The 27984-nt window shown below is 51.8% G+C and overlaps 1 protein-coding gene across 2 annotated transcripts; it reads left to right on the top strand.

Moving 5' to 3' along the window:
* The first annotated feature begins 136 nt into the window (after positions 1 to 136).
* LOC137223535 (high mobility group protein 20A-like) lies at positions 137 to 26817 on the top strand. 2 transcript variants are annotated; one of them, XM_067735470.1, is made up of 12 exons: positions 137 to 376; positions 4128 to 4291; positions 7478 to 7557; positions 8559 to 8682; positions 10709 to 10835; positions 13830 to 13888; positions 17562 to 17630; positions 17761 to 17869; positions 20663 to 20866; positions 21568 to 21659; positions 24077 to 24206; positions 26625 to 26817. In XM_067735470.1, the coding sequence occupies exons 1-12, from the start codon at positions 349 to 351 to the stop codon at positions 26627 to 26629; spliced, it is 1191 nt and encodes a 396-aa protein (XP_067591571.1). In that variant the 5' UTR covers positions 137 to 348; the 3' UTR covers positions 26630 to 26817. The 2 variants fall into 2 exon arrangements, with proteins under 2 accessions (XP_067591571.1, XP_067591572.1); XM_067735471.1 differs by lacking the exon at positions 17562 to 17630 and having other exon boundaries at positions 139 to 376.
* Positions 26818 to 27984: the final 1167 nt, after the last annotated feature.

Genomic DNA, 27984 nt, shown 5'->3' with positions numbered 1-27984 from the left:
CGGGGCGGGGCTGCCCTGTCCTCCGCCCCTCCCGCTCTGGCCCCGCCCAGACCCCGGTCACTCCGAAAGCCTGGAGCCCGGAGCTCCCCCGCGCGGCTGGGACTCTCGACCCACGCGCCCGCCCACGTCTCAGCGGCCAGACGCAGTCCAAGGCGGACAAAGCCCGCGCCCCTGTGACGGGCAGCAGCGCGGGGAAGGACGGCTCCAGAGAGCCCGCCCACGGCGTGCGGGGCGGGGCGGAAACGGAGCCGAGGGCGCGGGGCGGAGCGGCAGGCGCTGGGCTGGCGCACCGGGTGGGCCAAGCCCGGAGCCGCCGGCGCGGGGTGGTGGCCCCGGAGGGCGGGCGACATGCAGCGGGACAGCGGCCAGGCTGCGGGTCAGTGGCTGGACTTGCGGCCCCTCCCCTCTGCCGCGCGCGCCCCGCTCCCCGGGAGTGGGGGGGGGTGTCCCCGGGACGGGGTGGGCGCGTCCCGGTGCAGCCCAGCGCAGCGGCGCGGGTGTGAATGCCCGGGGCGGTGCCCAGGCCCTGGCACGTGACTGGGGCCTGCGCCGGGCCGGGCCGTTCCCCGCGCGTCCCTCGGCGCAGGTGCCCGTCTGTTCCCCCGCCGCCCCAGTCCCCGCTCTGGTGACCTCTTCCCCGTCCCTGAGACCCCCCGCCCGAGAGCGGGTCCGGCGCCGTCCGCGGCCGCCAGTGCTGAAGCAGGGGCGGCCCTGGCTCCGGAACCGGCCTGCGATCCGGCCCGCCGCCACGGTCACCAGTCGCTGCTTGGGGCGGACGCGTGCGCGTCAGGGGGCGACTCTGGTCAGGAGAGCTGTTGCGTTGTGCGGCGCTCGGGCCGCGCGCTCGGCTCAGAGAACCCGTACTCACCTGTCCCGTGTAACGCCCCGGCGACCTGGGGGCGGGGACTGTGCTCCACAGTGAGAAACAGAGGGCTTTCAGTGACTTGAACGAGCCCCTCGGGTAGTTAGGGGAGTAACCAGGATTCGAGTCCAGGTCGGTGGGTGTCAGAGCTTCAGCGTCTACCGTGCAAATGTTGAAACTGACGCTGGAAAGATTCAGGTCTCTGTCCAGAACCTTCCCTTTATGCAGAAAATCCCGTTTCCCGACCTTGTATGATAATTTAGTGAAAATCCCGTAATTTGCTCCTGGCTGATGTGTTTCTGTCACCTGCGGGCAGGTGGCATTCGAGCCTAAAGTTGAACTCTGAAGACTGTATTCTCACGTTCCAACGCAGACTCTGACGACGTTAGAATACTACCAGTTCTTGGCTGTAGCCTGCTCTCTGGGAGCCAGGCACTGTAATAACCTTGCCACCTCTTAGTAGTCCCATCTTACAGTTGAGAAGACTGAGGAACGAGAGATGATGCGCCTAATAGGTGGCAGAGCTGGCTCTGAGGCCAGACGTTTTGGCTGAGGCATAGGGGTGACCACTGCACTGTCCAGTAAGTGGGGAGGCCAGTGCCCCAGGGCAGGCACCACTTGTCTCCGGATTGAAGGGCTTGAGCAAGTCATAGACTGTTCCACAGTCTCAGCATTAGGCAATCACCATGGCTTTTGCCCTCCAAGGAACTAGGACTTGGTATTGACCTAGAGCTCCCTACACCCTGCATTGTCAGCCACTGCTGTTTCTGCAGCCGCTGCCTGCGGCCTGGCACTGGTCCTAATGTCTGTCCACTGAATGAATGAATCGACAGAGAACTGTCCTCCAAATGGGTTCCTTCCTGCTGTTCCTGGATCCTTGGGAAAGGGTGAAGGCAAGGCAGGGGAGATTTGGGGCTGCACTCAGTGGGCTCAGGGCATCAGCAGTTGGGCTGTACTAGATGGGAGAGGATTTCTGCTTGTTGGTGAGATGGCTGGGGAGATGGGAAGAGCAGGCAACCCAAGGTGGGGGGTCCCATCTGCCCTGCCCCGCTGTGGACACTTGGGCAGGTCACTGACCTCTCTGAACTTCTTTCTCCATCTGTGGATATTGCCATGGTAATCAGTCATGCTGAAGATTAAACGGGATAATATGCATAAAGGGTCTGCTTATTGTACATTTTCATCACCACCTTTTGGAGTCAGTTGTATCAGTTGGATGAGCGTGCAGCTGGATGAGTCATTAGGGCCCAGCCTCCTGGAGCTTCAGATACCAGGCTAGGGGGCCTGGACTCCATGCCGAAGTCAGGGGGAGCCATAGAGTGGTATAAGCAGAGAGGGAGGTGGTGAGATTTTCACCTGTGGACCCAGAGGCAGGGATCCTCAGGAGGAAGCCAGGTCCTACGCTGCTGGTGGGCGTGAAGTGGGTCCAGCCTGTGGAGGGGTATGTGCCAGCCAGGGTCCATCTGAATTACAAACACACATGCCCTTTGACCCAGCAACCCGATTTCTAGAGAGCCCACTGCATGCAAGCTATGTGTGCAAACCAGGAGTATCCTGCATCTGTTACTAGGGGCCGCTAACTGCTCTGTGGCCCGTTCACCAGAAAATGCAGCGGCTGTAAATGGGCTGGTGCAGAAAGAACTCAAAGACATAGTAAATGAAAGGAGTAAATTTAGTGCAGTGCAACTAGTTTGCCGTTGTGTGGGGGACAGGAGTGTTTGTAAATAAACAGACTAGCTCTGGAAGGGCATGTGAAGAGCCCCCTAGCCGGTAGCCTCCACGGAGGGGACTTGGTGCTGGAGGACCAGGGAGGGGCACTGTCTACCCTTTACCATCACCCTTGGGTACCCTCCCCCCATTTCTGAGCCATACCCACGAGTTATGGTTCAAAACAGAAATACCATTTAAAAAAACAAGAACAGTCCTAGTGATGGATTACAAGGCCTGGACCAGGCTTGGCCATGTGGATACAAGCCAAAGAAAGTTCCAGAATGCTGGGTTTTGTCATCACTATTTGCTGCACTTCCCCTTCCCAGGAAGCTGAGAGGGAAGTCGGTGGATTCCTTCCTGTCTTTCCTCACTCTAAGACAAGTCAGCGTCTGGAGCTGTTTGGCAGGGGGCCTGCATTGTGGTTGTTAAGTAGTTCTTAATGGGCTACTGATGGGGTCACTCTTGAGCATGGTCACTTGAAAGTTATTACCTTCCCCTCCGCACGAGGAACCATAGGGGGTGCAGGTTAGAGGAGGAGGACAGACCGCTGGGCTGGCAACCAGGAGACCTGGGTTCAAGATCTCACCTGACTTTTCCCACCTGTGTGATTCTAGGCTTCTCTCTGGAATCACTTTGCTTCCAGGCACCTCAGTTTCTCCATCTACAAACAGGGGTGGGTGTGTGTGTGTGTGTGTGTGTGTGTGTGTGTGTGTAGGTCGTGCATACATTTAATAGATCTGAGCTATGTATTGTCCCATTCCCACCTCTCTCCAATCTGTAAAATGGGATCATAATTACCATCCTGCCTACTTCATAGGGGATCAGGGGATAATTTGACCGCAGATAACCTTCTTGACATTCTCAAAGGATAGTTTTCTGTAAATGCACCAATTTAAAATGCCACTAAAATAACAGTGACATTACTGAGAACCTACTGAGGGCTGTGTGCTGCTCTGAGGACCCTACAAGTCTTAGTGTAATCCCCTACCCTTAGAATGTAAACTCCGGGGGGGACTGGATATCTGTCTGTTCTATGCGCTGTTGTCTGCCGTGTCCAGCATATTGCAGGCATCCTGTAAATACCTGGGGTGTGAACAGGCATTTCAACAACTCCATGAAGTTGGTCTGAAGTTTGCCCTAACACTGTGAAGAGGAAGCCACGGTCCCGGCAAGTGAAGTGTGTTGCTGCTGGCGTGAAGCTGACTCATGGGACCTGGGGGCTGAACCCCAACGGTCTGAGTCCAGAGCCCACACTTCTAACCATGATGCTCCCCTGGGCGAGGGTCCGTGAGGCAGGTCCAACAGAGCAGGACCTGAGGGCCAGCTCGGTTGCCCTGCTCACAGGGAGTGACTTGTTTCTGTGTAACACCTCCCCTGTCCTTACCATCTGTGCCCCGGAGAAATGACCACCAGCTCAGGTTTTAGGCATTTGCTGTCACTTGTGGGCATTTGAAAACGCAAATGGCATATCACAGAGTGCCTGGAGTGTTGGATGGACTCCAGGGGTGGTGGTGATTTCAATGTCTCTGACCTTATGTGCCTTTTCTTGTTCTAGCGCCCATAGAATTCCTTCTCCCATCTCCAAGTGGGACAGGCAGCCTACTACCTGGGAGCTCCGTGATCCAGACACGCTGCTGGGACCTGGTGTCTCAGCCCACTCAGCACATTGTGCTGGCTGAACCGGGGGACCCGAAGGAGCGGGACACAGAGGAGCGAAAGGCAAGTGCGGTCCAGGGCAGGCACAGAGGGCCTCATGTGCTGCATTGGCATCGTGACATGAGTGGTAACACCCGTGTGTTTAGTGTGTTCTGTGCTCCGAGCTCTAGGCTGGCACTCCTGGGCATTGTCTCTTCAAATCCTCTCAACCCTGTGAGGCACAGAGAAGTCAAGGAACTTGCCCAGGGTCACACAGTAAATGGCAGAGCAGGATTCGATCTCAAAGAGCTTGGCTCCTGGGCCTAACTAACTATTCCAGGAAACTTAGGGTTTCTGGTGAAGGTTCTAGGGTGAGGTGAGCAGTTCTCACCTGGGAGATGACCCCCATTCATTCTCTGTGCAGGAAAAGCAGCTGGTGAGGAGTGGAGTGGAGTGCACAGTGTGGCTAAGTGGGAAAATAAACCAAGACCTGGACTTTGCTGGGGGAGTTGATTGTAAAACCACTGGGGCCAAGATCCTTTTCCCAACCATGATTATAATCATCATCTGAGCTTTGATCTGGTTCCCAAATGATTGACGTGATTAGTTGCATAAACTGAAATATTTTTCTCCTTGAGATCTGCTTAGTTGCCTTGTAGAATCCTGTTCATTGGTATGTTCTTGAGTTTTTTTACCTCATCAATAGAGAGAAGGAACGTACATGCATTGAGCCTTGCTATGTGCTGGGACTGTGCTGCCCCTCTACAAACCCACCCCAGGGCTGCCTTTTGTTGTGTCACAGTTGGGAGCTGCAGAGGTAATGCGGGCTCAGGCTTACAGCGTGTCAGAGCCAGGGAGTGAGCCCATATCTGTCACTCAAGCCCCTCACACCTTCTGCTACACCCTGCTGACTCCCAATGGACATATTCTTTGTAAAAGAAAATTCTGTGTATAAAACCAGATATCCAAAATTCACCGTCTGTTACAGTCTGAACACGAGAGTTCTGTGCTGGTCAAGAATCCAATTGAAATGGATCTTTTCCCCTTGAATTTTGCCAATCCACGGATTTCCTGCTCTCCTGCTGACTACGCTTTTTTGGTAATCAGTCTTTCCTTGCTCAATCATGTTCTACTTCTGCTTTTCCTTTGAAACTAATGTACTCCAGTGTGTGGGAAATGCTCTCCATGGAGTAACACCTTGTGCTAATGATCAGCTCACTGTGTACGTGGCTCTATTTAGGGCAGAGTCAATTTGGTATAAATCTTGTGTGAGAAATTCAGCGAGAACAAAAAGCTTCAGAGAAAAGTATCCCTGCAGCCTTCCCAAGTGCCTTTGTCTCCGTAACTATGGTTTCCAGGCAAACGAAGAAAACACTCAGGAAGGATTTTCTTTTAATAAAGAAACTGAAACAAAGGACCAAAGATGGCAGTAAAATAATAAGCGTTTTTAGTTTTAGTTTTGACTTATGAAACTAGAATATAGAGAAGTACAATAAATATCAATAAATGAACGTGGTTCCTCCAATTAAAAACAAACAAACAACTTCCCCTGTGTGCTGCGGCAGAGGAACTGAGCAGGCAGACAGGAGGTGGCAGCTGTGATGCTCGGCTGGGCGAGCCGATCCACATCCCACGTGACTCCAGGCAGCTGTGGGGTCTCCCTCAGAAGGCACGGCTCTAACAGAAGCCGCCAAGTCATTCATCTTTCTGAGTGTCTTCCTGTGGCATGGGGTGATTGAAATATTTGCTTCTGGTGGGGAACGTGAGACTCAAATTCAGGAACATGTGTGTTGGAAAGCTCCCAGTGAACCGGACTGTGGAAACGGTTTGAGTTTTTCTTGCATGGAATCAGAGCTGACCGCAAGACCCGGGAGCTGTCCAGGGTCCTGAAAGGCTTGTCCTTCACTTTCAGACTCCAGGGATCAGCAAGGAAGTGAACAAGGGAGAGTGGCATATCCTGTGTCATGCACGTACAGCAGGCCCAGCACCTTGCTAGGTGTTCTGCAGCAGTCTCTCTCTAACACACGTGGCTACTAGCCTGGCTCTTTGCCTCTGCCTGGCCCGAGCTCTACCCTCCTGTTCCTCAAGTCCCCATGCCAGGTGCTGCCCTGACCTCCTATGTCCTTTGGTCCCCAGCACATGTGGCCTGGCTGCGGCAGCGCCAGATCCTCACCCAGCCAGCCTGCTGGGCCACTGACCAACTGCGTGTCTCCTGGCCCTGGAAAGGCCAAAATGGGCATGTCTGGGAGGGAGTTTTGAAAACTGGAAAGCTGAAACAGTTGAAACAGAGGTTTTTAAGGCCACGTTTTGATTACTCTCCACCATTAGTGGCGTGTGTGTGTGTGTGTGTGTGTGTTTGGTTTAGGAAAATTTGAAACTGAGACGTGAATGGAAGGGTGTCCAGGCTGTCATTCTGTAACTGTTATCCCTGTAATGAATTGTTGCCATTATTTACATGCATCAGACCTCCTGCATCAGACTGGGCTGCTTGAGGGCCAGGTTTGCGTCTTACTCAGCCCTCTATCCTCCGAACATGGCACAGGGCCTCAGTGGCAGCAAGGGCACAGGCACTGTAATGACCCAAGAAACGCAGTGAACAGAAGAGGGAGGGGCAGCTTGGGTCTCCCTCCCGAGAGCTGGCTGCCACAGGAGGGGTCTGCATTCGATTGTGGCAGCCTGCATTTAGTGAGCACTTACTAGGTGCCTGGCTCCGTTCTAAGAAATACATGAATATTTCCACATTTAATCCTCACTGCAACCCACAAGGTTCAGACTTTTGTGATCCCCATTTTACAAGTGGGGAAACGGAGGGACAGGGATGTTACTAATTTACCTGAGGCCGCATAACAGGTAAGTGGCAGAGCTGAGATGGGAGCCCAGGCTGAGCACCAGGTAAGCTCAGATGTCTATGCCCTGTCCCCAGTGCTGAGGCCGGGCCCTACCCACTGTGAAGTGAGTTACAGAAACCTCACGTTGCCTTCTTGATTGTGCCCAATGTGTGCGTGCAGTCGTGACACCATGGGAGGGAATGTCCCCAGCTCCCCCACCTTCTAGGGACACCAGGGCAGTGATGATGTCCTCCAAGCCTCGGTTCTTTCATCTTCAGGGCACGATTATTGCTACGCTGCAGAGCTGCCGGGAGGTCGGAAGCCGCGTGGGTAAAGTGTGACGAGGACACTTTAGTATGTTGCCGTATTGTAGGCTGTGATTCGAATGTGGTAAATCATTGTTGACAATCCTGAGGTTTTCCTCTGTGTATTACTCTTTCAGAAAAGGAAAGGGGGCTGGCCTAAAGGCAAGAAAAGGAAACCCCCGAGGGACCCTCCTGTTCCCCGCGCTCCTAGGACAGGGTAAGATGGGGAGATTACCTGGCTGATGTTAAGGTAACATTTTGGGCTCACCCTGTGGCCTCTGCTGTGTGCCAGGCCTGGATGGCCTCTTATCCCATCTCAGCCTTTGTCTGTTTTTCAGGGCCCTTGATCGTTACGGGGCCTCACACGCCAGGGAGTGAGGGAGGGTTGCTTAGTTCTTTAAGCTAGAATAAGGTTCTGATGCTCAAAGGAGAGCTGGGCTTGGCTCACAGACGGGAAAGGGGGTGGCTGTGAGGCCAGCAGGTCTGGTTTCCCTTTCAGGCTTGCTCCACGGCCTCAGGGGAGCTAGTTAACCTTCATCAAGGCTCAAAATGCCCCCTCCCCCACCAAGTGCACTGAGACCGTCCGTCCCTTGTCCCCTGCCATCGGAGGCTGCAGAAGAGAGGCCCCAGGCCAGTCACTTCCCACTGCTCTGAGGGTCACTTTGCTCCTCTGGAAGCTTGTGCGCTTTTCTCTTTTATCCTCAGGGTCCGCACATTTCTAAGGGTGAAGGTCTTTTCTCAGTTTTCCTGTAACTCCTGGGGACATGGCTTTTGTTCCAAAGACGGGTTTGTCTCACTCCAATGCCCACAGCCTCTCTCCCTCTCCCTCGACCCGAATCCCTGATCAGGAGGGTGGCCTGTACCTGGAGCATTTGGGCCGCACAACAACCTCATGAGCAGGTGGTGGTATTTCCATTACACAGAGGGGAAAACTGAGGCTCAGGTGGGTTGAGTGAGTTGCCCACTCAGTCTTCATGCCCCTCCCATCGGGGGGGGTCCCCCTTAGGTCTTCCATCAGTCTCTGGATAAGCCAGCCATTCAAATATTTTCCCCTTTTTGATTAACCTCCATTTCACTGGTTAGATTGAAAAATATGGGCAAACCCATGACTGTTTATTTTTATGAAAACCTGAAAGTGGAAGTAGCTGCAGCAGGCGCCGCGGCCTCCGCTCCAGCCAGTAGCTCAGAGCTGTTGTGTTTGTTCTGTTCCTGGTGCAGGTACGTGATATTCCTAAATGAGCAGAGGAGCCCCCTGAGGGCCAGGCACCCAGATCTGCCTTTCACGGAAATCACGAAGATGCTGGCCGCTCAGTGGGCTCAGCTGCCCCAAGAGAAAAAGCAAGTAAGTCCTTTTCTGCGTGGAATGCGCAGAGGAGTGGGCCTAGCGGTCTGCAGCCTTGATTAGGGGGCTGTTCCCTCCTGGTCCGTCTCTTCACACTGGAGCCAGAGGGAACTTGCCAGAAGGTGGGTGGGAGGTGCCTCTCGCCCCACCCCTTCAAAGCAATGACTGGTCTCTGTGGCTTTGGCGTCCACCATCTCCCAAACTGTGTCAGGAGGAAGGACGAATCCATGAAACGTGGCTAAATGGTCCAATAAGTTTAGGAAATTCTGGAGTAAATCAAGTGAAACAGATCTTTTTTTCCCCCTGCAGGAATTTTTTTTGGAGCATTTTAATATAATTTTACTCACTTAAAAATATTTCAGGGGAGGTCCGTGCTCTCCTGGAATGAGATGTGGAAGGAGAGACGGAGCAGAGCACTCTAGGGGTGTGAGAATCTCTGTCCTCTCTCCTGTGAGCCTTTCTCAAACTAATTCCACCATGGAAGCCCTTATACACAGAGCACCTGTTAGCCTCCTAGGGAAGTATGTTCTGGGGTCACAGGGGAAGAAACACTAACGTAGGGGATACAGTCATGCCTTCATCATGGCATTCATGTCCAATGTCAACTTCTGCCACCACCCCACCCCACATGCCAGTCACACTGATCCAGACACGCCTGCTTCAGCACCACTTCCTACGAAAGCCCTCCCAAACTCCTTCTAAGTATGTCGGACCCCAGAGCCCATACTTTTCCCAGAACTGCCTGCTGCCTCCGGAGTGTCCTTTCTTTGGGTTAAACACAAGACTCTGAGATGAGCTTCTTTAAACCCCTGCACTTGCAACTTTTTAGCTGTAGAAAACCCTTGCTTCAAATTAACTATTGGGTTGGCCAAAAACTTCATTTCGGTTTTTCCATATCATCTTACGGAAGAACACGAACGAACTTCTTGGCCAACCCCGTGTTTCAGAGAAATCCTACTTTGGGGGCGTGGTATCAACTAATAACATTCCTCTCCTTGCTACTCAGGTTTGCAACCATTCAGGAAGTAGATCCAGTAGCCAGTCAGACAACTGCAAGAGCCCTGGCTGTCCCAGTCTGGGCAGGCCCCCCGACTCTGGCTAAGAGCAGACTGGGGCCCTGGCTGTCTGCTGGAGCTAGGTCTTGCGGGGAGGAGAGAGGCGGGGCTCCACCAAGCATCTCTGGTTCTGGCTCCCAATTTACCCTTAGATAACCCCCACACACACACACATACACACACACACACTAGTTGTCCCTGGGTTACACCAGCTGGTGCCAGCCTCGGTGGCTGGAGATGAATCCAAGTCCCTGCCTTCAAGGAACTCACTGTCTAGGCTGTCGGGACCTCCGAAGTGGACGCATACATTCCATGGTGAGGGGTGCCTGGGACAGAGGTCTGTGCCAGGGGCAGGGGGTCTCCAGGAGGCACCTAAACCAGTGTGGGAGTGCCCTGAGTCAACCTGGGGGCATCAGAGAAAGATGCTCGAGGAGGTAAATGTTCTGTGATAGATCATGAAGGATTAGTAAGATTTGGCCCGGGGAGGAAGGTTGAGACAGGTGTTAACTGATGGAGGGAAAACAGTAGCAGATGGGGTAGCTTGGGGCTGGGTCTGATTCGTCTCTATCACTAGTGCCCCACCCAGGACCCTGCACAGAGTTAAGCACTGATGTTTGCTTGTGTGATAATTGAATAGAAGTGTAAGGTCCCTCAAGGCGGGGAGGGGAGCTGAGTGCTACCCTCCTCTACAGTCATCAGACCACACCTAGCAGAATGGTAAAAGCCACAGGGAGGCAGATTCCAGCTGATTGGAAGGGAAACGTTCTGGGGTCTGCATCATTCAAGTAAGGAATGAACTTGCTGTTAGGTAGTGAGGTTCTCATCCCAGCAGGTGTGCAAGTAGAAGATGAGCAATAGCTTCTTGGGACCATCCTAGAAAGACTGAGGCAAGTTGGACAAGAGGACACCTCCAGCCGCCCCCCCTCCCCTGGATTAGGAGAGTCTCAGAATCTCTGTGCTCCTTCTTCCAGAGGTATGTGTATGAGGCAGTTGAAGACAAGCAGCGCTACATCCGAGAGCTGCAGGCCTACCAGAGCTCCAAGGCCTACCGAGCCTTCCTGCGCAGGCGGGCAGCGCACAAAGTGCAGGCGCTGTGCGGTGAGTGGGGCCTGGCTGGGATGGGCTGCAGCTTCTGCCTCGCAGGCCTGAGGCTATGGGATGTTTTACAGCAGAAGGCACATTTGAAAAATGCTCTGTGTTAGTCTCAGCCTTGGTCAGCATTCACATCCTTATGTATTATGGATACTAACCCCTTGTCAGATATACTGTTTGCAGGTATCTCCTCCCGTTTTGTAGGTTGCCTTTGCATTTTGCTGACTGCTGCTGAAGCTTTTTAGTTTGATGTAGTCCCACTTGTTTATTTTTGCTTTTGTGGCTGTGCTTTTGGTGTCATATCCAAAGCACTGTTGCCAAAACTGGCGTCTAGGAGCTTTTTCCTTACATTTTCTTCTAGGAGTATTTTCAGTTTCAGGTCTTACATTTAAGTCTTTAATCCATTTCAAGTTCATTTTTGTGTATGGTGTAAAATAAGTGTTCAACTTCATTCTTTTGCATGTGGTTATCCAGTTTTCCCAACATCATTTATTGAAGAAACTATCCTTTCGCTATTGTGTATTGAATTCACTGAGTAGATCCTCTTTGAACACTTTAAGTGTATACATTTTTAAACGTGTCAATTATACCTCCACAAAACTGGGGGAGGGGGAAGAGCCACGCCCCGAACAAAGCCGCTGGCATCACGGTCTCCCTTTGCGGCTCTTCTGGCCGTGTTGAGACACATCTTGTACCTGATTAATGAGGAGGCATCTCATTCCCTCCTTCTCAGGAACGTCAGAGAACGGTCAGGTAGCGCTGGGCCAGTGATTACATTTTAGTCCTTAGAAAGAGGAAAGGAACCCGCAGTTATGGAACTCACTGCTTCTCAAACTCGAAAGTACCCTGGATCACCGGGAGTCTTGTTAAAATGCAGGTTCTGACCCAGCAGGTCTGGGGTCAGCATTTCCAACACGCCCCTGGCGCTGCCGAAGCTGCTGGTGCAGGGACCACACTCTGATTACGTTGGGGGTCCACTTCCCCATAGCATCTACGTGGCACGTCCCCACGTGCCAACAGCATCCTACTGCAGGCCCCGGCATTGCCCAACTGGAGTCAGGCCTGATGTATCAGGAATCAACACACTGAGCATCCCTAAACCAGTGCGCACAGGAATGGCAAGAATGTCAGGTAAACACCCCAACTCCCGCAACCCGCCATGCTGAGATGTGTCCCATGCGCCCCCTCGAGGCTCCTGGTGGGACTGCGCCCTATTGACTGTAGTGCCCTCTGCTCAGCAAGGCCCCCCGTACTGGCTTTCTCCCCTTCCCGACCCACTTCCCCACTCCTCTACCAGCATTTCCTGAGATCACTGTCCAAAAAAACCCCCGCTTGCAGCAAAATCCTTGTCTCAGAGTGTGCCTCTGGGGGTGCAGGCCTAAGGCAGAGATGCGAACTCCATTTATTGTCTGCTGACCCTGCCTTCACCATGGAGGTCGCTTCTCGTTCACCGTCTTTACCATCCTCACTGGAAGCTGTATCAACTGCAGTGCCCACCAGAGGCCCAGTTTACATTCAGACTCAGGGCTGCCACCCCAGCTGTGGCACATTCCCCTCCAAGGGTCACATGGCCTCAGGGCAGCGTGGGGTGTCCTCACCGGTGGTGCGGGGTCCGTCACTGTCCATCCTGAGGGTTCTTCCTGCCCTCCCCATGCTGGGGGCTGACCGGCATCCCGGCAGAGCCCATCAGCTCTCCACTTTGCCGCTTCTCACTCCCACCTGGGCCTGGCTGAGCGCCGCCTCCACAGTGGTCAGGTGTGAGCTCAGCGGTCCAAATGCCTGGGTCCAAATCCTGGCTCTGCCACCTTGCACAAATCACTAAAGCATTTAGTGCCTCCGTTTCCTCATATAGGAAGTCGGGCTGTAATAGGATCTCCTGCACAGGGCCTGGTGCGGATCAAACGAGTTAAACCATAGGCGCTTGGTGCTCAGTGCCTGGCACACAGCGAGTTCAGTGAGAATTCGTGCTTCATACCCTCTGCACTGGGGCATGAGCCTCCCCCTCCGCCACAGCTTCATCCAGAGAGAGTATCTGCAAACTTCTGTAAAGGACTAGATAATACTGTACTCTCTGTGGACCCTGTAGTCTATGTCGCAACCACTCAACTCTGTGGTTGTAGCAGGAAAGCAGCCATAGACAATATGTTAATGAATGGGTGAGGCTGCATGCCAATAAAACTTAATTACAGAAGCAAGCAGGGGGGCTTCCCTGGTGGCACAGTGGTTGAGAGTCCGCCTGCCGATGCAGGGGACACGGGTTCGTGCCCCGGTCCGGGAGGATCCCACATGCCGCGGAGCGGCTGGGCCCATGAGCCATGGCCGCTGAGCCTGCGCATCCGGAGCCTGTCCTCCGCAGCGGGAGAGGCCACAACAGTGAGAGGCCCGCGTACCGCAAAAAAAAAGAAAAAGAATGCTATGTCAGACTTCGCGGAGAACACCGCATCATGCTTAATCCTTCAGCCATGCTGGAGTTCTGCTGCCTTCTTATTTTTTGTGATTATTTGTAGATTGTCATCACATGACAAGCTGGCGTGTTACAAAGAAAGGCCGCCCCAAGAGAGCTTGGTTTTTAAATAAGATGTATTTCTGTCTTATTTAAAACACAGTAAAATTTAAAAGTTTACTATATAAAAATATAATAATTATAATAATAAAAAAATACCACTAGATTCTGCCATGCTAATAAAAAAAGAATTGTTTATGTTTTTCCTTGTTTCTCTCTCATCTTCATTCCATACCTGGCCAGGTGTTTATAAACTGAGGTCAGAGGTATCCGGTTTTTCCTCTTGGTTTATAATAAGGGATTTTCAGACCTCTACTGAAATTGAGCATCTGAAGTCAAGCACTGATCCTCCGGCAGGAAGCATGGAGACCTCTTAGGATAAATCTTTTCAGCCTCAGAAGGCGCTTCTGACCCTTGAGTTGATGCTTCTGCAATAAGGCTGAGACCTTTTCTGAGACAGATGCTTTGTAAAATGATGCTGTTTTTTTCTCCATCAGGAACAGGTACACTAGGATGTGAGTTTGAGAGCGAGGGCCTTGACTTCTCAGCAATTGACGTAAGTATTCGCTGGGGGGGCAGGGGGATGTGGTTTTAAAATAATCACCCTCATTGGGTGTGGGCGGCTGAGAAATGGTCCCTCCCAAAGGATATCTGGGTCCTAATCCTTGGGGGCCTGTGAATGCTACCTTATATGGCAAAAAACCGGTCGGTCTTTGAAGTTGTGATCTAAGTTAAGATCTTGAGGGAGGGGAATTATGCAGTCACAAGTGTCCCTACAAGAGGGGGGGAGAGGGACACTTGACACAAAAGAGGAGGAAGCCGTGTGACCACTGGCAGAGATTGGAGTGATGCGGCCACAAGCTAAGGAAGCCATCAGCCACCAGAAGAGGCTGGAAGAGGCAAGAACAGATTCTCCCCAGAACCTCCAGAGGGACCTAAGCCCTGCCCACACCTTAATTTTGGTCTAGTAAGGCTGATTTCAGACTTCTCGCCTCCGGAACTATGAGAGAATAAACCTCTGTTGTTTTAAGCCATCCAGTTCGTGGTAGTTGGTTATGGCAGCCCCAGGAAACCACAGCATCGGGGCACAGGATTTCATGCATTGCTGGAGTGTGGCTCACACGTCAGTCCCTTATGGAGGCCTCTCTTTGTGTGTTCCTTGGACAAGTATGTACTGAGCCCAGCTCAGTGGGAGGTGGGAGACCAGGCTGAGGATGCAGAGGTGGGTGAAGCACAGCCTCACGGCTCCTGTTCAGGGGAAATTGGCAAGCGTGCAACACTTCACACCAGGATCTGTTGTGATGGAGACACGTGCACGGTGAGAGCGGCCCCTGACTCTGGGCGAGTCAGTCTCAAGGCAGGTGATTCTGAGATGATGCTCGTGAAGAAGAGATGGGAAATTCCTAGAGGAAATGCTGGCCAGGTGGAAATGAAGCACAGAGGGAGCTCTAGACTGGGGAAACAAGAATTGCAAAGGCCCGGGGATGGGAAGCAGCCCAGTGTGTGTGTGTGGCTCTGAGCAGTTCAGGACGCCTGGAGCAGACAGTATGCGGATGGGGATGAAGACAGGGCAGTGGGGACCAGGCTTGTCAGGTGGTCTGAGCTAAGGTGTAATTTGTAGGTGTTTCCCCTTTGAAGTTAATTGATGATGAAATGTATATATTTAACAAATGAAGAACAATTGAAAGTGACTCTTAAGGGGCAGATGTGTTTACATTGAAACGTTCTGGAAGGCTACACAAGAAGCTCTTGTAGTAGTGAGTAGAAGTGGGAGCTGGGTACCTTTTACTTTTCACTTTACACCCCACCTCTTCTGTTACTTTCAACACGCATTTGTAATAGCTTTAAACATTGTTTGAAGTACACCACCTTTTATCATTAGAAAATGATTTGAGACAGAGGGCAAAGGACTTCCTGAGTCCATTGTCCACATGAAAGGTCAGCCCTCTGTGGCCCAGGCTGGAGCCGCTATGAAAGGAGCCACATGAGTGGAGTTCCCGCCGGCGGCCCCTCCCCCTGAAGGGGTCTGCTCTGCGCAGCCAGCTACTCTCCCACCAACCCAGCCATCCTCTCCCTGGAGCCTGCGCTGGCTCCCCATTGCCTTCCATGACCTGGCATCCATCTCCCTACTCACCATGTCCCCCACCCACCATGGAGGGATGCCAGCAGGCACCATGCTTTTTTAGATCCTTGCCTTTCTTCCTCACCCATTCTGTGACCTTAGTCAAACACCTTTAAGTCTGAGGCTGGCCTTCCTCATAACAAAATATAGCTCAGAACATGACTGTGAACGATGTAAGAGCCGTCAATCATGCAGTGTCCATGCCTGGCTTGAATATATTAGTCACTGTTATTGTTTCATGTCTCATATCTCTGTCCACCAGCGTAGGTGGGACTGTGTGTCACACTCTTTATGGGGCTGCCCTGTTAATGCCTGGTAATGCAGGGGCACGAAGCCAAGAGGCCAAGGGCCTCTGAGCCAAGAGGCTCAGTGCCTGGTACCCAATGAAAGTGCAGCTGCTCTAGTTGAATTTGCTGGGAAACATGCACTGATTCTCATAGATGAAGACCTCGCACTTTAATGGAGAAATAGGATAAATGGTTCCTGGCTATTGTTTTTCTTGGACACTTTTTCTTGGGTGCCTTGTGATTCATTTTCTCTTGACAGTGGTTCCTAGTCTTGGCTTCACGTTGTGAAAGGATCTGTACTAGGGATTACCTGAATGAGTTTTGGGTCCCTCCCATAATTGTTCAAAAGGTCACCAAACCTAAAAGGCTCAGCCCCACCACCCTGGGCTATGTGCGATTAATGACATATTTTTTTTTTCTTTTTTTTTTTTTTGCGGTACGCGGACCTCTCACTGCTGTGGCCTCTCCCGTTGCGGAGCACAGGCTCCGGACGCGCAGGCTCAGCGGCCATGGCTCACGGGCCCAGCCGCTCCGCGGCATGTGGGATCTTCCCGGACCGGGGCACGAACCCGTGTCCCCTGCATCGGCAGGCGGACTCTCAACCACTGCGCCACCAGGGAAGCCCCGTACAATAATGACGTATTTCTATAAGCAAAAGTGAGAGGATGGAATTTTTTGTTGAGGTGTACGTGCAGCTTGGATGTTTGCTCTGATGTCTTGGCCTCGATGAGCATTTGGGGCCCTTTCTCGGCAGTGGCCTCTCTCTCCTCCATGAAGCTCCCTCCTGACGAGTCCCCCTCCCTCTGCCAGCCCTCATCTTCCCGCTGTGGAGCTCCCTGGGGCCCCCTCGCTCCCGGCCTCTCTTAGCCGGTCTTGCCGCTCATTTAGTGAGAGGCAGAGGCAAGCCTCACAGAGGGTGCGGAAGAAACCCTACAGACACTCTTCCAGTTGGGGGCACATCTCTGGGCTGAAGGAGTGCCCCTCTGACGCGGGAGAGGATCCCTGAGAAGCAGAGTGAGTGGCAAAGTGTCCTGAGCATGGTCAGTTCCCCGCCAGCTCTCGGGGCAGCAGGGGACACTTCAAGTCTGTGACAGGAACCATCTCTTGTCAGAGCTTGGGGAGTTTTTACGTCTCTGAACTAAATGTAAGCAAATACATACAGCTCTATGTTTTTTTAAATTAACTGTTTTTCTTTTAAAAATAACATACGTGGACTTCCCTGGTGGCGCAGTGGTTGGGAGTCTGCCTGCCGATGCAGGGGACGCGGGTTCGTGCCCCAGTCCGGGAGGATCCCACGTGCCGCGGAGCGGCTGGGCCGGTGAGCCATGGCCGCTGAGCCTGCACGTCTGGAGCCTGTGCTCCGCGAGGAGAGAGGCCACAGCAGTGAGAGGCCCGCGTACCACACACACAAAAAATAATAATAACATACGTGCATGGTAAAAAAAAAAAAAAAAATGCAAACAGTGCACAAAGGTTTACAATGGGAGAGGGGTTCTGTGCCCAGAGCCCCAGTCCCTCACTCCCCCGCCCCATCCCTGCATCCCAAGGCATCCACTCTGACCAGTTTCTAGTGCATCTTCCAGAATAGTCCATGGATATATGAGCACCTACAGGTTAGTACATATGTATTTTGATGAAAGGACACATCTTTGTCATTTAGTCACAGAGTTCATTTTGTTCATGTTTTCAAAGCAAACTCTTTGAAAATGTGAAAAACTCAGAATTGGTTGTGGACTCAGACAACACCACCAATTCTCAAAACCTCCCTGTCGTACCCCCTTTGCCACATTCCTAACACTTTCTCTCTCACTCGGTGACAGAGGCCTTGGGATGAGTTGAAATTCTCAGCTGTGCTCAGAAAAGCCTCAACCCGGCAAGCGATCTCACAGGTGAAAAAAGGACTAGCAAGACCCAGCCTGGCCCCGCTGAAGCCCATCTGCCGTTTTAAGCTAATTTTATGTTCAGAGAAGGCGGGATCCCGCCTCCTCCCTGCTCACCAGAAACCGTCTCCGTCCGCAGGGGGATGAGAACGATGACCTGTACTGTCGGACCTGCAGGCAGTTCTTCAGTTCCCTGCATAACAAGCGGGAGCACCTGCTGGGGAAGCAGCACCTGCAGAACCTCACAGGTAACCAGCCTCTGGTCAGTGCAGCCCCTTCTCAGCACCGTGCTTGCTGAGTGGGCTGGGGCCAGTTACTTAACCTCTCTGTGCTTCCACCACCTCATCTGTAAAGTAAGGTTGAAATCGCCCGCCTCACAGGGCTCTTCTGAAGATGGATATCAGAGCCGTGTGCAGGCCTGGTTCAGCTGAGATGTCACCTCCTCCAGGAAGTCTTTTCTGGTTTCAGACATGGGGTGGGGGGCTCCTGAGGGTGTGACATGTACCCTTTGCTTAGTAGTTATCATCCCCTGCTACTGTCACCATCACCCTGCAACATGTGTATGTGCACATACATGCAGAGACACAAGACACGCTCACACACAGTCATGACTGTGCGTGCATGCGCGTGCACGCGCACACACACACACACACACACACATACACACACACGTCTGCTCTCCTGGAAGGAAGGAGCCATGTGGTTTAGGACATATCTCTTGCCCGTAGTAGAGTTGCAATAAACATTTGATGAGGGAATGCACAAGTGTACAGGAGGCTTACCTTTGTCTGGGGTTTGTAAGGAAGTAAAGTGTCTTCAGTAATGTCTTGTTGAAGGTGAATAATGGCAACGAAAGTAAAAATGAATCTCATTACCTGAAATTGAGTATAATGTGTGCACTCCATATGCCTAGAGTTATACTGTGTAAATTACCCGCTGGAGAGGATTATGGCTCATTTCAAAATCTATAAAATCATGTACTAGGGGACCATGAGGCTGTAGATAAGTGTGGCTCTGATTCCATGTAACTCTCTGAGGGCCTTTGCAGTTATTTAAAGGGAAACAGACATGGGCACACCTTGCTTCGTTTTCTCCCGAAACCGCCTACCAGTTTTATGTTAACAGTCAGGCTCTCAAGAGCGTTTCCATGTCTGCCTTAATTGCTGTGATATTGTTGGAAAGCAGGGCTTTGAGCCGCTGCAGTATCTGAGTCTCTGGGTCTCTGAGTCTCGGTCCTGATGGGAGGGGGCATTAGCCACATCCTTTCGGAGCAGGATCTCATGTGGCTCTCGTTGCCTGGGATCCCGCCAACCCCTTGAGACGAGAGTGAGCCCAGGAGTCGCCTGCTTCTGCTGTCACCGCCCCAGAAGAACCTGAGCGGTCCCCTCCCCAGCTCTCCACTCCCTCTCAGCAAAACCAGGGTGGGAAGCAGGTGTGGGGCAAGGTCCCAGAGCTCTTTGTTTTTACAGTGTTATTGGGATCTAATTCGCACACCATAAAACTCACCCACGGAGAGTAGTTTTCAGTATATTCACAGACATGTGCAGCCACCACTGCAATTAAGTTTACAACATTTTCATCACCGCAACAGAACCCATCCCCGTGAGCAGGAATGGTCCTGGGCAGCCACTAGGGTGCCCTCTGCCTCCCTAGGAGGCTCTGGTAGTTTAATACTTGATGTCTCCTTTCTGTGGCGACAAGTCATCCCCGCCTTGGTGACATCTTAGGTGGGCAGCACCCTGTCACCATTAAGGACCTGAGTTTGAATCCCTGCTCTGCCACTTACTGCCTTTATCACCTTGGCTGAACTCTCTGCCCACTGCCTTCATTTTTTCAAGGGCAAAATCGGGAATAATGATAATAATACTGACCTCACAGGGCTGTCGTAAGGAAACGAGTTAATCCTGTGATGCCTGGCACACTCTGGGTGTCCACTGTGTAATTATTATGAGCTTGGGGGCTGTAGCGGATAAGCAACTCCCTACCTCCCCACTTACTTTCCAGGAATCTCAAACTGCTAATGGTTCCCTGTAGCTCCCTGCTCTGTAATTGCTTTTCATCAAGCTGCCCTTCTACAGGAATGGCCTTCCCACCTCTGTGTACTGGGTCTCACTCTTATTCATCCTTCAAAACCCTATCAAAAAGGTGAATAATAGCAAGTGCTGGGGAGGATATGGAGGAATCACATCCTGATGCACTGCTGGTGGGAATATCAAATGTGGCAGCCACTTTTGAACAGTCTGGCAGTTCCTCAAAAATTTAAAGTTACCATATGACCCAGCAATTCCACTCCTAGGTATGTACCCAAGAGAACAAAATATATATGTTCACACAATATTATGAATGTACATGACAACATTATTCATAGTAGCCCCAAAGTGGAAACAACCCAAACATCCATCAACTGATAAATAGATAAAATACGGTCCATTCGTGCAGTGGAATATTATTCAGCCTGAAGAGGAGTGAGGCACTGATATGTACTATAATGTACATGAACCTTGAAAACAAACATGGTAAGTTAAAAGCTCAGTCACAAAGGACCACCGATTGTACGATTTCCTGTATATGAAATGTCCAGAATAGGGAAATCTGTAGAGACAGAAAGCAGGTTAGTGGTTGCCTGAGGCTGAGGGAGGGTGGGGGATGGGGGGTGATGGCTAAATGGAACCAGGGTTTTCTTGGGGAGGTGATGAATATGTTCTAAAAATGATTGTGGTGGTGACTGCACATATCTGAATATACTAAAAACCATTTAATTATATACTTTTAATGGGTAAATTGTAGATCTCAATGAAGTGGTTTGGAAAAAAGATACCCATCTCAGTCAAGGACCCCCTCTTCCAGGAAGCCTCCCTTGCTGCCCTCCATCTGGCACTGGTCCCAGTACATTCTTCTTGTACATCTGGGGACCTGGCGCAGGGACTGGGGTTCAGAAGGGACGGGCTTGCCCATATCTGGACAGAGGGCCAGACCCAGAGGAGCCACTCATCTTATGCTCAAGGGGCTGACCTTTGACACGGGATTTCTTCACTTTTTAGGGGAATTTGAAAAAGATTCTGCTGAGTGCTTGAAGCATCTGGAGCCTCTGGAGGGAGAGGTAGGTCAGAATTTGAACAAAGGGGACTCAGAGGAGGAAGCTGAGTGCCCTGATCCACTTCCACTCAGAGGCCTGATTCCAGAGACGAGTTTTGCTTCACTTGACTTACGTTTCTTGCAAGAGTTCATCTTTAAACTTCTGAAAAGTGAGTAGTCAAGTTCTACAACTCCCTAGTAACTTTGGTGGCCGAGGGTTTTATAATCCTAGTAAGAGCAACCTACATAATAGGTTATAATATTAAGTGGAACAAAAAAACAAAAAAAAAAAAAAAAGGAAAGGTTGCAACTACGAGAATAACAATAAGTAAAGATAATAATCAGATGGGAAATAACCAAGGGCTTCCGGTAAGCCAGGCACAGGTCTAAGAAGTTTATACAAATTACCTTTTAATTGTGAGGTCGGTTATAGTATCCCCTCCTTTTAAAGATGAGAAAAGTGCAGCACGGAGAGGTTAAGTAACTTGCCCGTGGTTGTATAGATAGTGAGCTGAGATGGGATGGGTTCCAAGACCCATGTTCTTCATAACTTCCCTACGATCTCAACTATATTTATAAAATTATGCATATGTGAATCTGTGCAAATGTTAACAGTGGTTACCTCTGGCAGGCAAGAGGAAGGTGCTGTTTTTCTTTATTCCTTTCTTTATTCCTTTCTTATTTCCCTCAATGGATAGGTGTCCTTTATATTATCAGAGAATGAAATAGGCAATATTAAAAAGGGTTTTGAGGATGCCCTGTACATGTCAGGGTCCCAGCTGTTGCCTGTGTGAGGTGCGGTTCAAAGAGAAGGGGAGGTTTTTGATGGAAAGAACAGATAAAGGCAGCCTTCTCTCCCCTTTCCTCCCAGTCAAAGAATTTGAGCTCAGAGAGCTGAGGAAGACTTTAGAAAGAGCTCAAGTAGAGCAGGAGGCCCTGCAGAGGCAGCTGCTGGAGTTTCAGGTGAGGCTCTCGGGAGGGAAGTGCCCAGTCCCATCTCTGTAGCCCCATTGCTCAGCTCAGGGCCCTACCTGGTGGGGTCGGGAGGCAGGGGAAGAAGACCATGTGGCCCGATTGAAATAACGCATCACAAACCAAGGTGCCACTCGCCTCCCCACCATTCCTGCTAGAGCATACTTGTTATACATTCTTGTAAAATACAGAGTGTTTGTGTTTCCGACGTAGAGAAATTGTGCTGTGAGCCTTCCTGTGCTGCGTGCTTGCTTCACTCAAGGCTCCGTGTTCATCCACGCTGCCCCGTGGCATCTGGCCTGTTACTTCTCTACCCACTGCACGTCCCTGGCCCACTCCCCCCGTTGGGGGCCCCGGTTTGCACCAGCTTCCGTGACCACAGCTTAGGGTGTGACGAGCGTCCTTGCTCGCATCCTGTTCCATGAGAGGAGGTCTGGACCACATACCACAAGGAGGGTTGCCTGGTGTGCGTTGGGAATAATTTCAGTTGGCAAGTGTGTGCACATTTATGCATTGATGGGTGGTACCTGTTTTGATGAAAGCAAAGAGAAGATGTGGTGAAACCGTGCAAAAAGTCTCAATTTTTAAATGTGTTATTTTATTCTGAATACAAAATTAAGTTATATTCCTGGAAGAAAATTTTGAAATTTCAGAAGACATTTTGAAATTTTTCAGAAAAATGAAATCCAATCATTAGAGAAGCATCATTAACATTTGTGTAGCATCTTCTAGTCTTGTTTTCCACAAATATCTAAATCTGTTTACATAGATATATTTGTATATTATCTATATATTTATGTATCTCTGTATTTATCTAAATAGGTAGAGATAGGTAGGTAGGTAGGAAGAGAGACAGAGACAAAGGAAAAATTGGAATAAAACCCACACAGTTTGATTCCTACGGTTGCCATTTCATTCCATAGTAAGTAAGCCTTTTCACATCTCCTCCGATGTCCTTGTAAGAATTGCCTCTCATGACTGCAAAATATGTCATTATGTGGATGAACCATAATGGATTCCCGTTTCCCAGTTGGCGGACATTTTGGCTACATCCAATCATTATATTATAATAACACTGTGAACACTCTTGTCAGTGTTTACACTCATCCTTGAGCTCCCTGGGGAGGGATTCCTAGGAGTCTGGTGCTTACTTAAAAAGCACAAGCCTTAAAGAGGTCCAGAAAGGACGTGGCATCTGCTGTGGTCCCGAGCACAGGCTCTCGGGGTTGGAATCCAGGCTCTTCCCCCAGCTGTGTGCCTCGGGCTCCCCGCTTCATTTCTTCACCTCCCCGGTTATCAGTCTCTCCATGCACCACTGGGGGGAACAGTAGGTCCGCCCCATGGGGTGCTTGTGAGCGATTACATGAACTGATCCACCTGGCAGGGTACCAGTGGGCGTCATGGCATCGCCCTCTGGGGCTGTCCCCTCCAGTGCCTCCAGCAGATCCTTCATCCCACACTTCTGTGCACCACAAAGTTCCACTGCAATTCCTGTTTCCTTTGAGTGTAGTTTTGTTACAGAATTTTGAAGAACAGTGAATGTTTTAAAAAAAAAAAAGGAAATACCCCAGTTATCTGAAGCCATCGTGCAATGACCCCCCTGACATAGGTCCCTGGAAATCAGCCCTGCCAGGGCTCCTCGCTTAGCAGCCTGGGCGGCAGGGAGAGTGTGTGCCGGGGTGGGGAGGGGTGTCCCTTACTGTCCCGGACCTCCTTAGCAAGGCATCTCACTGAACTCCCAGCCCACATCTTAGAGGAGGACCACCACGCCTGCCTGCCAGGGATGCTGGGAGGGGCCGAGGGCGGGACACACAGTCAAGCCTTCTCCAGGGTGGGAGCCCACCCACTGCACACACAGCCCTTGCCCTGGGGCTGCCCCATGTCATCCTGGCCCCCAGGGCCCTGTAGATGGCAGCATGAGAAGGGCTGGCTCAGAAATCAGGCCCAGCTGTGGGTCTGGGCTCCCGTCCGTGGTCATGGGGCTGGGGCAGGCCACTGACACCCCGGAACCTCGCTTCCCAGGCGGGGACGCATCCTCAGCAGGAGGGTGAGATACTGAGTGATATAAAGGGTCCAGCACGAAGTAATAGGATTTTTGACAAGTGGAGGCTGTGTCAGTGGGGTAGCTCTTTTACTTACTGGAGGTGTGGGGAAGGGAGATTGACTATGTTCATGGATTCTGAGAGCAGCTGCAAGACCCTCTTTGTTTAATTGTTTATTTATTTGATTATTTATCTACTTGGGGCCTATTTACTTATTTACTTTTAACTATTTATTTGTTCATTTACTTATATACATATTTATATACTTATTTAGTCACTTGTTCGTTTGTTCATTCATTCATTCTTTCATTCATTCCCTTGGAAAGTCTTGGAGCTAGCTGCCCGAACCCTTTGCTGTTCTTTTAGAACCGGCGGCAGAGGCTGGAGGTGGAGCTGGCCGGCCTGAAGACCTACGGGGTCATCCTGGAGAAGGAGTTTGAGAACCTGAACATGGTCCTGATGCTGTCCCACTTTGGCCTGCGAGTAATAGACACGAGTGAGCCAGCCGTCCGGGGCAGTCCCTTTCCCCCTCTCCCCAGGCCACACGCATGCTCCCTCCAGGTCCTCGCTGGTCTATAAAACCGAGACCCAGAGGTTCCTGTCCATTCATTTATTCATGCCTGCGTCCCCCACATCTTTACTCAGCATGCTTCCCACATGGCCAGTGCGTCCAGGTTTGCTGCTGGGTGCTGGGGGATGTACGGAGATGAACGATGATACTGTGATCCTAAATCCAGCACCCACTGGGTGCCAGGCCCTGAGCTGGGCACTGCCACGGGATGAAGAGGTGGAGAAGCCCCTGGCCTCAAGCTCTAATCAGGTGGACAGATCCTCAGTCACTAGACTGTCGGCGTGCAGTGTCCCAGCGGAGAGCTTCCCTCCATGGACAAGGTGCTGTGGGCACTCAGTTGGGAGGCAGTTCTCTATCTATGGGAGGTGGGCTTCTAGAAGGACTTGAAAGAGGAAGGACCCAAGAGGACTGTCCCAAACTCCTGAGGCAAAGAAGGGGCCAGAGGCACAGCAGGCAGGGAGCCCCGCACCCTGGCACCAAGGAGGTGAGGGAGGGCATAGAGCACATACGTGGCTGTGTCCTGTGCAGGCCTGGTGCAAACACTCCTCTTTGAAGAAAAAAATCATGAATACCATTTCATGGTAAAATATTTAAATGTGACCTTTTGGAGAAACATAAAACGTGACCATTCCCCTTCACTCCCCACTCCCCTGCCGGATCCCTTCCCTGCCCTCCCTAGAAGCTTTTACTGTTCGCCTCTTCCTGCATCTCCTTCCTTCCAGCCGTCTTCTATCTGTTTATGAATGGGGTAGTGTCAAAAATCATTAACAACAGGAATTTCTTGAGACATGGCTGGCCGTGAGCTGAGAGCAGGGTCCCTGGGGCCCCTGCTGGACCAGGCCTTAACCCCCTTGGCTGCTGGATCGGGCAGCTCCTGGGCAGTGGCTGTTTACCAATCAGTCTGGCAGATGTCAGTACTCTCAGACCTGGTGTAGCCTCACTGGTGCATTACTGGCTGGCCACCAGCACTGTGCAGGCGAGAATCAGACGGATTTGTTCACTGACAGCTTGTCTGTTTGCTACGAATGGGACAGCACCCCAGTCCCCTGCTGATTCACGCTGGGTGGGACACTTGGGGTTTCACATCGCGGTGAAGCAGTGACTCCAGAACACATCACATCTGGGCACAGGGTGGAGCATCCCTGCTCTATTAATAGCGACGCCTCAAGGCCGAGGGCCCTGGCAGTGAGGCGGATGGAGCAGGTCCTGCTGCTTTGGAAATTTGGAGACTTGGCCTCTTTCCCTCCCGTGCCCTCTCCTCACCATCCTCGCTTGAGAGCATTTGCCCTGGCCAGATTCCATGTGAATTTTTATCCTTACATAGTGTAAGTGGGGCTTCCCTGGTGGTGCAGTGGTTGAGAGTCCGCCTGCCAATGCAGGGGACACGGGTTCGTGCCCCGGTCCGGGAAGATCCCACATGCCGCAGAGCGGCTGGGCCCGTGAGCCATGGCCGCTGAGCCTGCGCGTCCGGAGCCTGTGCTCCGCAATGGGCCAGGCTTGAGCGCTCCTAAGAAAGGAGGATTACACAGGCTCAGGTTCCTACTGGATGTGGGAAGCAGGTAGGAGGTGTGTTCTCCAGTGCTGATAAGCCCATGGGCCCCAGCTCTCTCTCCCTCCCTGTGGCCTTTTTCTTTTCTTGTGAATTGGATCCATTTACTGCAGTCATGACAGCAGCAGCTCTGGGGAGCAGACGAAGGATGCTCTGGGGGTTGGTTGATGTCCACGTGTTCTCACGTGGGTGTCCTTCCCAGGGAATGCATGATGGAAGGCATTGGATGTGGTGCCTGGACAGTATAATGCAAAGGCAACCCAGCTTTTAGAAAACATTTACTGATCACTGGCTCCAAATTTATCAATGCATCTGGTGTGAAGTAATGTCCAGAAAGTCGTTTTGCGGGTTCAGCTCCTTCTCTCCTCCCACCACCCTCTGTTTCCTGTGGTTCCCCTCAGCCCACTCACTTGGTTCACTCCATCCAGAGACATCCTCTGAGCCCTGGGCTCGGTGCTGGGAAGCCAGAAATTCCAGGAGACATTTTATGACCTCAGAGAGCTCCAAGTCTCAGACGGTGACACTGGGGAATAAATTGGGGCTGATGATGTGACCCAGCCATCCTGCCTAAGCCTGAGTTGTGTCCAGTGGAGCACCAGGTGGGCCCTCCTCTCAGACCCCCTTCTCCAGGACCCTGTCCGAGTTCTCTGTCCGGGACCAGTGCACAGTTGTCTCTGCAGGCATGTCTGAGATGAGCAGAGCAAGCATGGATCGTGCTTCATCTGAAGGAGCCCTTGGGCTCCATAGCTTTCTCCTGGCAGTAAACTGTCTGCTTTCCCTTTCCAACTCTACAGCATAAAGCAGTGCCCACCCCCGCACCGACGGAACCCCAGGACGCATCCTGGACACACAGGAGTCAGCTTCCAAAGGTGTATTTCCCTCAGTGGAGGAAGAGTGGAAGATCCTGGGGTCCTGCGGATGGGACAGCCAGGACGGCTCTACTGACCCAGGAAAAAATAAATTGTGCATGTGTGTTTGCACAACAGACGCAATCTGTCTTTTGTCTGGGGCTTCGCAGTGTCTGCCCTGTAAGTGTTCCCTCTACGGACTAAAAGTTGAGCAGCTTTAATGTGGGAAAATGTTGGTGGAGTGTGTCTGCCTCTGCAAGCACAGAGGGTGAGTGCAGTGCGTACCTGCTCGCAGGGCACACTGTGCCCGGCAGCCCTGAGTCTCTGGCGCACTTTGAGCAGCCCCTCTCCTCAGCCTCTTGGACACTTCGGTTTCCTCTACTGAATTATAAAGACAGTACTGCTGCCCATCAGCCTCAAGGGATGGGATGAAGATGGAGTAACACAATCATCTTGTATGCATTTAGGTCCCCTGGAAGCTGACCTTGAGATCAGGACCTGCACGAAGCAGGTAGTTTGGGAGGTGATCCAAGTAGGGGAGTGGGGAACTGAAACAGGCAGGGGAGGACAGACATGAGAGGGTGCACTGTGTCAGCAAGAAACTGTGGCTGAACCCCCAGGGAAATTCTGGGAGCCAGGGTAGGACCCATACCTGAGAGCTTCCCACGCAGTGGCCTGGAAGGTGGGGTATTTATCCACCAACTCCCTTCCATCAGTGCTGGAGGATGGCTTCCAGGAAGGGTCAATTCCTTTTCCTTCCAGCCTGCTGTGCAGGTGACGGGGGGTGGGGCACAGGAGGCCAGAAGAGCCTTGAGCAGGGAAATGGACCCTGCAGTTGGAAGGCTGGCCAGTGTGCCCCCTGGGGTGGCAAGGACAAGGGATGTGGGTAGGGCACCAGCAGTGTCTGTTATGGGGCTGTTGTAGGGCTTTATAGGCTATTAATTGATATACAGCTACAAAATGGGGGCAGGGGGCATGGTGGGTCCTGTACACACATGGGTGTAGACATCAGGGACTAGGTCTGCCTGCCTGAAGCAAAGACCCGACCACAGTGGCTTCACCACATAACAAAAGGTCCAGCAGTGAGCAGCAGGGACAGGGACAGCAGCTTCCCAGAGGGGCCCAGGCACCTCTTTCTACTCAGTTCCCTCCAGCACTGGCTCTTGTGCGTATATCCCTTGCCCCCAGGGCAGCTCTCCAACCTCCAGCATTGCTTCTGCGCTCCAGGCATGCTGGGGGCAAAGGGCAGGGCAAAAGGGAGGCTCCCGATGGTCAGCCTCCTTTTACAAAGAGCTTCCAGAAAGCC

This window comes from Pseudorca crassidens, chromosome 4 (genome assembly GCF_039906515.1).
Source record: "Pseudorca crassidens isolate mPseCra1 chromosome 4, mPseCra1.hap1, whole genome shotgun sequence".
Lineage (NCBI taxonomy): Eukaryota > Metazoa > Chordata > Mammalia > Artiodactyla > Delphinidae > Pseudorca > Pseudorca crassidens.
The sequence above is the reverse complement of the archived record's forward strand: the minus strand, read 5'-3'. Positions and strand labels throughout refer to the sequence as shown.